The 12052-nt window shown below is 46.0% G+C and overlaps 1 protein-coding gene across 1 annotated transcript in view; it reads left to right on the forward strand.

Annotated features, from left to right (window-relative positions):
- LOC306792497 (uncharacterized protein) overlaps positions 1–12052 on the forward strand; it is a 38303-nt gene that overhangs the window by 595 nt on the left and 25656 nt on the right. Inside the window, exons 2-6 of the mRNA XM_079289674.1 lie at positions 754–828; positions 4286–4705; positions 8159–8333; positions 8629–8756; positions 10128–10424. Of these exons, the coding sequence (XP_079145800.1) occupies positions 765–828; positions 4286–4705; positions 8159–8333; positions 8629–8756; positions 10128–10424 (1084 nt within the window). The 5' untranslated portion in view covers positions 754–764. The remainder of the gene's footprint in view (positions 1–753; positions 829–4285; positions 4706–8158; positions 8334–8628; positions 8757–10127; positions 10425–12052) is intronic.

A 12052-nucleotide genomic window follows, 5' to 3' on the forward strand; every position in this document is an offset into this window, starting at 1 on the left:
TACCTGCAGGGTTTGTGACATCACAGCTATGAGCCAATCAGGGTCCAGCATGAAGCTGACGTCACAGACGTGAAGCTCACCAACACTGAGGCGTTTTCAGTGACGTTTGTCCAGCAGCTATACTTCTGAAATGAAATATATTCATAAGTTATTAAATGAATTCTGGATATTTGAACGACGGAGAAGATCACTTTTTACATCATAGCTCTTCAAAACATAATGTTTTATATTAATAGATCTTTAAGTAAAAGTACGGAAGTCAAAATATTATCAAATACAGCACAACTGCTCCTATCCGTGTTTTAATAGTTTATTATTATTATTGCTGATTAACACTTTCATTTGAGATGCAGCTCGTTTGAAACACGTTATAAAATAATCTTCTGCAAAGTAACTCAAACTGATTGAAGATTATTTTCACTATCGATAAATCTGCAGCTGATTAATCGATTCATTTATTTTGTTCATGTTTCACGAAACACTACGACACATTATTCAACCGACAGTCCAGAAATAAATAAAACATTCATTTATTATCATAAAATGAGAAATAAAAACATTTAATCTTCAGAATCTGGAAAATGTTCGGTTTAAAAACCCAACAAATTGATCGATCAGATTTATTTAATTGTCTAATTGTTGCAATAAAATCTAAAATATTTCCCTCACACACAAATACTTCAACACTGATCAGACTTGTGTACAAGTACCTCAGATATTTGTATCTTTGACTCTTTGACTCTTCGTCTCCAGATCGTGTTGAGATGTTTCCGCTCGTCTTCACTCTGATGAACCTCGTGAGTCTGAACGCCGCTCGGCCTCAAACCGGTGAGTCCAGAACCAAATAATCACCTTCCCCTCTTCTTCCTCTCTTCTTCCCCTCTTCTTCCCCTCTTCTTCCCCTCTTCTTCCCCTCTTCTTCCCCTCTTCTTCCCCTCTTCTTCCCCTCTTCTTCCTCTCTTCTTCCCCTCTTCTTCCCCTCTTCTTCCCCTCTTCTTCCCCTCTTCTTCCCCTCTTCTTCCCCTCTTCTTCCCCTCTTCTTCCTCTCTTCTTCCCCTCTTCTTCCTCTCTTCTTCCTCTCTTCTTCCTCTCTTCTTCCTCTCTTCTTCCCCTCTTCTTCCCCTCTTCTTCCTCTCTTCTTCCCCTCTTCTTCCCCTCTTCTTCCCCTCTTCTTCCTCTCTTCTTCCCCTCTTCTTCCTCTCTTCTTCCCCTCTTCTTCCCCTCTTCTTCCCCTCTTCTTCCTCTCTTCTTCCCCTCTTCTTCCTCTCTTCTTCCTCTCTTCTTCCTCTCTTCTTCCCCTCTTCTTCCTCTCTTCTTCCCCTCTTCTTCCCCTCTTCTTCCTCTCTTCTTCCTCTCTCTATTCCTCTCTTCTTCATCTCTATTCCTCTCTTCTTCATCTCTCTATTCCTCTCTTCTTCCTCTCTCTATTCCTCTCTTCTTCCTCTCTCTATTCCTCTCTTCTTCCTCTCTCTATTCCTCTCTTCTTCATCTCTATTCCTCTCTTCTTCCTCTCTCTATTCTTCTCTTCTTCCTCTCTCTATTCCTCTCTTCTTCCTCTCTTCTTCCTCTCTTCTTCCTCTCTTCTTCCTCTTCATTCTTCCCCTCTTCTTTCTCTCTCTCTTCTCTTCTTCCTTCTTCCTCTCTTCTTCCTTCTTCCTCTCTCTTCCTCTCTTCCTCCTCTCTTCTCTGCTTTCTTACTCTATTCTTCCTCTCTCTTTCTCTCCTCTTTCCTTCTCTCTTCTCCTCTCTTCCGCTCTTCTCCTCTTTCCTTCTCTTCTCCTCTCTCTTCCTCTTTCCTTCTCTTCTCCTCTCTCTTCCTCTTTCATTCTCTTCTCCTCTCTCTTCCTCTTTCTTCCTCTTTCCTTCTCTCTTCTCCTCTCTCCTCCTCTTTCCTTCTCTTCTCCTCTCTCTTCCTCTTTCTTCCTCTTTCCTTCTCTCTTCTCTTCTCTCCTCCTCTTTCCTTCTCTTCTCCTCTCTCCTCCTCTTTCCTTCTCTTCTCCTCTCTCTTCCTCTTTCTTCCTCTTTCCTTCTCTCTTCTCCTCTTTCTTCCTCTTTCCTTCTCTCTTCTCTTCTCTCCTCCTCTTTCCTTCTCTTCTCCTCTCTCTTCTTCTTTCTTCCTCTTTCCTTCTCTCTTCTCCTCTCTCCTCCTCTTTCTTCCTCTTTCCTTCTCTCTTCTCTTCTCTCCTCCTCTTTCCTTCTCTTCTCCTCTCTCCTCCTCTTTCCTTCTCTTCTCCTCTCTCTTCCTCTTTCTTCCTCTTTCCTTCTCTCTTCTCCTCTTTCTTCCTCTTTCCTTCTCTCTTCTCTTCTCTCCTCCTCTTTCCTTCTCTTCTCCTCTCTCTTCCTCTTTCTTCCTCTTTCCTTCTCTCTTCTCCTCTTTCTTCCTCTTTCCTTCTCTCTTCTCTTCTCTCCTCCTCTTTCCTTCTCTTCTCCTCTCTCTTCTTCTTTCTTCCTCTTTCCTTCTCTCTTCTCCTCTCTCCTCCTCTTTCCTTCTCTCTTCTCCTCTCTCTTCCTCTTTCTTCCTCTTTCCTTCTCTCTCTCACAGGCGATACAACACATGAGACACACTGCAGCTCCAAATATGACAAAGTGGAAAGTGATGATTACAGTCGTCTATGAACACATGTTTTCCAGTTGCTACACACACACACACACACACACACACACACACACACACACACACACACACACACACACACGCGTCTTGATTGCGGCTGCGTTCGCTGCCAGTTGGAGAAAAGTTTTTTTTCTGTCTGCTTCGTTAATTTATGAGTTCATGATTTTCAGGAGGCTGATCATTTATTCCAGGTAGAAGAGACTCGATGATGAAGTCCAGAGTAGCAGGAAATGGAAATTCTCACAAACACTGACAGAAAACTTCATGTCGTTGGGTTTTGGACTGAATAAAAGAATAATTAATAGATCAATTGAGAAGCCATAACCTGATCCATAACTCATAAAACACACTTAAGTACTTTCAAGTTATCAGATTTCATATTTGTTTCATTTAATTCTGGAAATGAATTTTCAGCGATCATTGATCAGAGATTTGAATATCGAAGCTTCAAGTTCGGCATCGTGGTCGTCGCCATCTTGTTTTTTTGCAACCAGAGGTGACACGAGAGGGGGCGGAGCTAAATACAACTGAAGACATTTTTAGGATCAAAATATTACAAATGAACGTTGATGAAGTGAAAACAAACTGTGAAAGAGTTAATTAAAGTTGTGAGATGAAAAACGGACAAATCCCAGACCGGCCAACGCTGTAGTAGAGACCTGTCAATCACGTGTAGCCCCGCCCTAAAGCATCCCCTGCTTTATGGTCTGTGTGACTCTAAATGGACCATAATGTACTAAATGAACATCATGCTGTGTTGAATAATACTTGAAACTAGAGATTGAGACATAAACTCATGTTTACAATGTTTACTGAGGTAATAAATCAAGAGAGAAGTAGAGTCATTTTCTATAGACTTCTATACAACCAGAGGAGTCGCCCCCTGGTGGACACTAGAGAGAATGCAGCTTCCACCCTCTTATTCCTGCATGTTCTGTGGAAGTTTGAGTCTGTTCCACAGCGAGGAGGGCAGAGCACGAGTCCGGCTGCTTTGTACAGTCGACACGCTGCAACAATAAATCGACCAAAACTGGTTTACAATTAAAAGGAATTGAATCCCACTGATGCAAGTACGATTACAGTTACACAATGGAGTAAATTACTCCTACGAAATATTACAATATTAACCCACTTTGGAAAAAACTACCTCTGGTCCCAGGACACAGCCGTCCCAGACAACCACACGCTAAAAGAGGCAGAAAAACACTTCTATCTCCCGCCCTCATATCCCTTCGCAACTCCTCCCCTTCCGTCTATCTCAACTTCTATTGGCTAACGTCCCTGTGCACTTCTGTAAACGCCTGTCTTCACGACTCTCTGTCCCTGAGCTCCAAACACATTCAAAGACTGTCAGTTGTTGCTTAATCCCTTCTGTGATAATCCTTCAGTAGAAACGTTAAACTTCTGCAACTTTGGCAAAAGCTTCATGTCTCAAATTCTACTTCTAGCTGCTTATCCTAAAACACTTTATGCTTATCTTAATTATGCATTTCCAAAACACTTATGTTCATGACTAATTATGAATTCTTAATTATGAATTATTAAACACTTTTATTATATCTACTGATCACACAGTTCTTTGCTCAAATTTCTTACAGTTCTGTGTCTGTTGTTGTGATGTTGCTGCTTCATGTTTGCCTCACACACTCATGCAGCTTCCTGTTTTTGCAGCACCACCACCACCTCCACCCTCCATGACGATGCAGAAGAACCCTCCAGCGACCAGCTCTCTGGCGGGCGGCGTGGTCCTGCCGTGCCACTTCTCCATCATGCCGGTTTCTCCCGGCGGCTCGACGCCCGGACCGCTCCTCCCAGCTCCTCACGCCACCCGGAGCCCCGAGGAGGAGCTGAGGATCAAGTGGACCAAGCTGCAGGAGGACGGGGAGACGGTGGTGCTGGTGGCCCAGGGAGGGGTGGTGAAGGTGGGGCAGGACTACATGAGCCGGGTGTCGGTGCTGAGCAACCCGCTGTCGGTCGGGGACGCCTCCCTGATGATTGTGCGGCTCAGAGCCAGCGACGCCGGGCTTTACCGCTGCGAGGTCATGCGCGGCATGGAAGACACCCAGGACACCGTCGGCCTCAACGTCACCGGTGAGCAAAACAAACGCACACCGCCGACGCCACGCTTTCATTCGTCAAATCAGCCGTCTACAAGAATCCAGATGTGTTCGGAGCAGAAGGTGTTAACTCGAAGACTGTTTTTAAAGTTGCACAAATCAATATTTATATGTTAACTATGGAACAAAAAACTGTGTAATGTGAAAATGATCGCTTGTATTGATGAACACACAGAATCATAACCAACTCTGCAGCTCTACGGAGGATTTTAAATGTTTGTCTTAAATGTTTGGGTTCAGTCTCATCAGCCTCATTTCCAGCAGCTGGTTTTAGCTGAAATGACCTCAAAGAGATACAAAACAACCCAAAAGAGACACAAAACAACCACAAAGATACGCAAAACAACCACAAAGAGACACAAAACAACCACAAAGAGACACAAAACAACCACAAAGACACGCAAAACAACCACAAAGAGACGCAAAACAACCACAGAGAGACGCACATCAACCACAAAGAGACGCAAAACAACCACAGAGAGACGCACATCAACCACAAAGAGACGCAAAACAACCACAAAGAGACGCACATCAACCACAAAGAGACACAAAACAACCACAAAGAGACGCAAAACAACCACAAAGAGACGCACATCAACCACAAAGAGACACAAAACAACCACAAAGAGACGCAAAACAACCACAAAGAGACTCACATCTACCACAAAGAGACGCAAAACAACCACAAAGAGACACAAAACAACCACAAAGAGACACAAAACAACCACAAAGAGACGCAAAACAACCACAAAGAGATGCAAAACAACCACAAAGACATGCAAAAATATATATAAAATGAGACGCAGAAAGACGACTAAGAGTTGCAAAACAAGCTCTGGACAGAACTATTCAGATGCATCGCTGTCCTAAACCCAAAGAAAATTTGGGTAATTTTTTAAACAACGTAAACAATGAAAAGAATAGTCGCAGATGAATTATTGTGCTTTTCACAAACCGGTGCACAGTAGACGCGTTCATGTACGTATTGAACTGTAGTCACTGTGACAGATTTGTGAGGTTGATCCAGGGGAAACCCCACAGAGCTCCACAGTAACACTGAACAGGACTCTTTGTTGAGCAGCTCCACACAAAGACGCTCCGTCTGAGTGACACACAACTCTCCATTGAACAGCTCAGTCCGTCTATTCACATCCTCCTGCAGCGCTGCCAGGACTCTAATGATCCTCCATCCAGCTGAGAATAAAGGAGCTAATGACACAAGACTACGATGTGGAGTCTGAGAACGCAGCCGAGCTCTCCGACTGACTCGTGTTTCCTTTATTGTCGTGGAATGATCGCTGAGAGATCCGCTTTCTGAGGAATGAGTCTTCAGTGTGAAGATGTGAGGTTGTCTCTGTCTCACCAGGTGGAACAGGTTCTTCATTTCTTCCACCTTTTCCTCTGCAGAAAGAGACGCTCGAGCTTCTACTTTCAGTTGAATCCGACTTTATCAGCACGCTGGCTCCTCCGAAACGTTCCCTGTGAAGGTGAGAGGAGAACAGATGTGTTGGGGTCTTTGGGCCGATCACATCTGCCTCGTTCGCTCTGGACGTTCCACTATTTTCAGTTTGATCCAAACCAAAATGAAAGGTTTGGAACAAGGAAAGACAAATGCAACAAACTGAGCCGCTGCAGCGCACGAGGAGGAAGAGATCAAATGTTTTAAAGAGTCGGCTGGAAAAGTCTCTTTCAAAAACATTTCTGAGAGCATGAGAGAGAGAAAATACAAGAGGATACGAGAAGATATGAGAGGGTGAGAGAGGATACAAGAGGGTGAGAGAGGATATGAGAGGGTGAGAGAGGATACAAGAGGGTGAGAGAGGATATGAGAGGGTGAGAGAGGATACAAGAGGGTGAGAGAGGATATGAGAGGGTGAGAGAGGATATGAGAGGGTGAGAGAGGATATGAGAGGGTGAGAGAGGATATGAGAGGGTGAGAGAGGATATGAGAGGGTGAGAGGATACGAGAACATATGAGAAGATATGAAAGGATATGAGAGGGTGAGAGAGGATACAAGAGGGTGAGAGAGGATACAAGAGGATATGAGAGGGTGAGAGAGGATATGAGAGGGTGAGAGAGGATACAAGAGGGTGAGAGAGGATACAAGAGGATATGAGAGGGTGAGAGAGGATATGAGAGGGTGAGAGAGGATACAAGAGGGTGAGAGAGGATACAAGAGGATATGAGAGGGTGAGAGAGGATATGAGAGGGTGAGAGAGGATACAAGAGGGTGAGAGAGGATACAAGAGGATATGAGAGGGTGAGAGAGGATATGAGAGGGTGAGAGAGGATACAAGAGGGTGAGAGAGGATACAAGAGGATATGAAAGGGTGAGAGAGGATACAAGAGGATATGAGAGGGTGAGAGAGCATACGAGAGGATATGAAAGGATATAAGAGGGTGAGAGAGGATACGAGAGGATATGAAAGGATATGAGAGGGTGAGAGAGGATATGAGAACATATGAAAGGATACGAGAGGGTGAGAGGATACGAGAAGATATGAGAAGATATGAAAGGATATGAGAGGGTGAGAGGATACGAGAAGATATGAGAAGATATGAAAGGATATGAGAGGGTGAGAGAGGATATGAGAGGGTGAGAGGATACGAGAAGATATGAGAGGATATGAGAGGGTGAGAGGATACGAGAAGATATGAGAAGATGTGAGAGGATATGAGAGGGTGAGAGAGGATACAAGAGGGTGAGAGGATACAAGAGGATATGAGAGGGTGAGAGAGGATATGAGAGGGTGAGAGAGGATACAAGAGGATATGAAAGGATATAAGAGGGTGAGAGGATGTGAGAGGGTGAGAGAGGATACGAGAGGATATGAAAGGGTGAGAGAGGATACGAGAGGATATGAAAGGATATGAGAGGGTGAGAGAGGATACGAGAGGATATGAGAGGGTGAGAGAGGATACCAGAGGATACTAGAGGGTGAGAGGATGTGAGAGGGTGAGAGGATACAAGAGGGTGAGAGGATATGAGGGGGTGAGAGAGGATACCAGAGGATACAAGAGGGTGAGAGGATGTGAGGGGGTGAGAGAGGATACCAGAGGATACTAGAGGGTGAGAGGATGTGAGGGGGTGAGAGAGGATACCAGAGGATACTAGAGGGTGAGAGGATACAAGAGGGTGAGAGGATATGAGGGGGTGAGAGAGGATACCAGAGGATACTAGAGGGTGAGAGGATGTGAGAGAGGATACTAGAGGGTGAGAGGATGTGAGAGAGGATACTAGAGCCCGTCTACAAAGCACATATCAGGAGACACAGCTTCCGTATATAATACTCACTCACAGCTCTGACCGGTTTCCTCTCCAGAGCAGCCGAGGCTCATGGGTATCGTAGTATTTAGAGTACCAGTACCAGCGGCCCCTCACGTTCCACATCTGTACGTGTGACGCCCTGATGTTTCTCTCTCCAGGTGTGGTGTTCCACTACCGAGCCAACACCAGCCGCTACACTCTGGACTTCTCTGGAGCCGTGGAGGCGTGTCGCTCTGCAGGCGCCGCCATCGCTACACCCGACCAGCTCACGGCTGCCTTCGAGGACGGCCTGGACCAATGCGACGCCGGCTGGCTCTCCGACCAGTCCGTCAGGTGTGTCATGAAATCTACATTTACATCTATAGATATGTCTGTGTCTGTATCTGTATCTGTATCTGTACATATGTCTGGGTCTGTGTCTATAGCTATGTCTGTACATGTGTCTGTCTGTATCTGAGAGGTTTCATTTTTCTTCAGTTCAGCAGCTGAACACTTTCCTAAATACTCAAAACTAATAATTGTTTTGTTGGGAGCTGACTCCACTCGAGTAGCTCCACCCATCAATTGCTGAGATTTTAAGGACGACAAATATTGACTGTCATGACATTTATTGATGTTTGTTTGTCAGGTATCCAATCACAGCGCCTCGTCCCGGCTGTGCAGGAAACCTGTTGAGCCGACCGGGAGTGAGAACGTACGGCGTCCGAGACCCGACGGAGGAGTACGACGTGTACTGCTACGTAGATGAACTACACGGTGAGCAGTACAAGTACAAGCACAACATGGAACGGACAAGTTACACGTCGAAATCAGTCTGATGTCTGGGTGTTCCAACCAGTCAGAGCTAGCATTAGCTTAGCTTAGCATAAAGAATGGAGGCAGGAGGAAACCGCTAGCTGTCCAAGGATCTGAAACACACCTTCCTGCAGCTGCTCTTGAACACGACGCCCCCAAATGTGGGGGCTCTCGGGCTGAGGGGGGGTCGCAAATATCATCCAACAAATGCTCATATTGATAGCGAATATTGTGCATGTACCGGATTAAACAGCAACGTATGGGCAACACTATCATATAAGTCACTTTTACACACTCTAAACATACACGACGAATATAAGCAACCAGAAAATGTGGCATAAAACGTATTTCTGGCCTCGAATGGGCGATCTATGTACTGCGCTTCGATATTCCAACAACAAGCTAACGGCTACACGGCTAATCAATACATCGCCGAGCATGAGAATTTGACACAGAATCCATAAATAGCTTCGGATTTTCTCTCCGTGAAACCAGTACAAAGCTGTGAGCCAACAACGCCAGTACAATAAATCACTTCACCGGAAGAAATCACAGCCAGCAGCTCACCTTTATGAAGAATCACGAAAAGAACGACGCAAATCTCCGGTTCAAAGCTCGAAACATTGTTGCTAAGTACATCCTGTCTGTTTCCCATCTGTTTCCTGTAGAAGGGGGTCAATCTCACTTTCTGGTGGGTGGTCAGACTTTTGGCGAATGGAATTTTACGTTCGGGGATGTGCGGCACTTTTTGCATTTTTACTCGCTGAAAGTTCTGTCAATCAACACCCGGCTCGGACGCCCGCCTTCCTGAGACTCTGACAACATATACACAATATTACCCGCTGAACAATCTCACAAGTGTTATCTGATTATAGCATCACATTATTAAAATAGACCAGAGCAGAGGCCTAAATATCGGGCTCGTGTTTCATAGGTTTTAAAACCACCAAATGTTTATTTATCTGTTTTAGTTTGTGCACAAATTAAACTAAAGTATAAAAACATACAATGTTTGAGTTACTTTGGACAAAATCGTCTTATTAATATGAATCTGAATGCAGGATGTTTTTCAGTGTTTTCAGCTTGAGAGGCATCATGTGGCTGATTCAGCTCTGCAGCTGATTGGTTGATTGGCCTTTAAAATAACTGATCAGAGCTGTAGGTAGCATCATCAGAGTTAAGAGAACAGTCAATAAACTGCTGAATGAAACCAGAATCAGTTGAAGTTGGTATTGAGCAGCTGCTCCACAACATGCACATTAAATCCTGAATGCGTTCCGGTCTCTTGAATGAACGCGCACTAACTGTTGGATGACCTTTGTGTGTCTGAAGGCGATGTCTACTTCCCGTCCTCCGTCAGCGGTAAGCTCTCGCTGCAGGAGGCCAGAGACGAGTGTGAGAAGCACGGCGCCGTGTTGGCGTCTCCCGGTCAGCTGTTCGCGGCCTGGAGGGCGGGGCTTAACCGCTGTGACTACGGCTGGCTGTCGGACGGCAGCGCCCGCTACCCGGTCACCGTCCCCAGGCCTCAGTGCGGAGGAGGCCGGCTGGGGGTCCGCACGCTCTACAAGTACCAAAACCAGACCGGCTTCCCGAACCCCACCGACAAACACGGACTCTACTGCTTCAAGGGTGAGACTGAAAGCCGTCATCCAACTGGTTACTACACGGAACCCAGTTCAGCCTTCTACACGCTGACCTTTAGGTGGCTTCAGAGCAGCAGGACTTACAAACAGGTTGATGCTATAAAAGACTTGATCGTTGTCTTCCTACGATTTCTCCTCAGATGTGAGTTCTTGGTCCCTCTGCTGGTGGGACGGAAAAGCAGGTTTTCTTTAAACAATCTCCAAAACGACCGTTTATCAGCTAGAAGCTGTAAAAACCCGTCATTATCGTCAGATTTTATTCTTTGCAACGGTCCTGGAACACATCACGTGTATCCAACACTTCTGTCACAACAAACAGTCAAAACGAAGCTTAAAAATAGAGGGGGAGAGGGCAGGGGAGAGAGGAGAGGAGAGAGGGGAGAGGAGAGAGGAGAGAGGAGAGAGGAGAGGAGAGGAGAGAGGAGAGAGGAGAGAGGAGAGGAGAGGAGAGAGGAGAGAAGAGGAGAGAGGAGAGGTGAGAGGAGAGAGGAGAGGTGAGGAGAGAGGAGGGGAGAGGGGAGGAGAGGAGAGGGGGGAGGCTGTGGTGTATAGTAGTATATAATGTATGTATATTAAACGGGAGAGAAGAAACCCAAACAAGAGAAGGAGAAACTCCCTCTTCCTCGTTCATGGAGGAACGCTTTACCTTTTTTTTACGAGGGGAAAACCCAACGCATGCACTCTAACACAGATCCAGATCCAGCAGAAAGGGGGACGGGTCCCTAATGGTTCACAGCTGGACCAACAGGAGGGAGGAGGGAGGGAACGTACTCCCTCATGTAACATGGTCATTAAAAGAAAGAGTACATGAGTCTGTGCAGCTAAGAACCTGGTGTTCACTTTCACAGACGAGCTAACGGCTAACGGCTAACTGACGTAAAGGAGAGTTCCTGTACAGTGAAGTGACAGCATGAGGACAGACCCCAGCACAGAGCTGACCTCAGGGTCTCCGCCACGCTGCCAAACACCAGGACTCAGCTGGTCCACAGAGACCGCAGACCAGGAAACACCTTTCAGAGTGTTCAGTGGTGGAAGAAGTACGAGGATACGAGGTCTCCACCTAACCCCACCCTGCCAACCCCACCCATCCTACAGCACCCCCCCTGCGGGGCCCTGACAGCCCTGTTGGAGGGAGTCAGTAGCGTTGATTGACGCATTATGTGACGTTAACTATATGAACTCAACACACAGGAGCATTGTGAGCGATGGAGGCCTGCTCCCTGTCTCCTCTCATATGGAACGTGTTCCATCGTAATGAGACGTAGACCTCTTGGTCTGTTTAGGATTGTAGCTCGTGAGCGTTTGGAGAACAAAGATGGATTCAGGCTTTAGGAAGAGAAACCCGTTCACGGCAGACTCTCATTTACCTAAAAATAAGATCACACCATCAGTGACTCAGGTGACTTCATGCTGCTGCTTTTCCTTTTATAGCTGTGAGCTAACGGCAGTCTGACAGACTGCTACGTCATTAGCATTTTCCAGATATTACCGTGTTCTTATTTTAGTGAGTCACTACGATTCTGATTCATTCTGGAAACGTTTTTGTCTCAGACACAACTCATGTTAGCTCCACCAGACTGGACCCAGACTCTGGGTTTAGCATGTTTTAGCCCT

The sequence above is a fragment of the Melanostigma gelatinosum genome (assembly GCF_949748355.1).
Source record: "Melanostigma gelatinosum genome assembly, chromosome: 18".
Lineage (NCBI taxonomy): Eukaryota > Metazoa > Chordata > Actinopteri > Perciformes > Zoarcidae > Melanostigma > Melanostigma gelatinosum.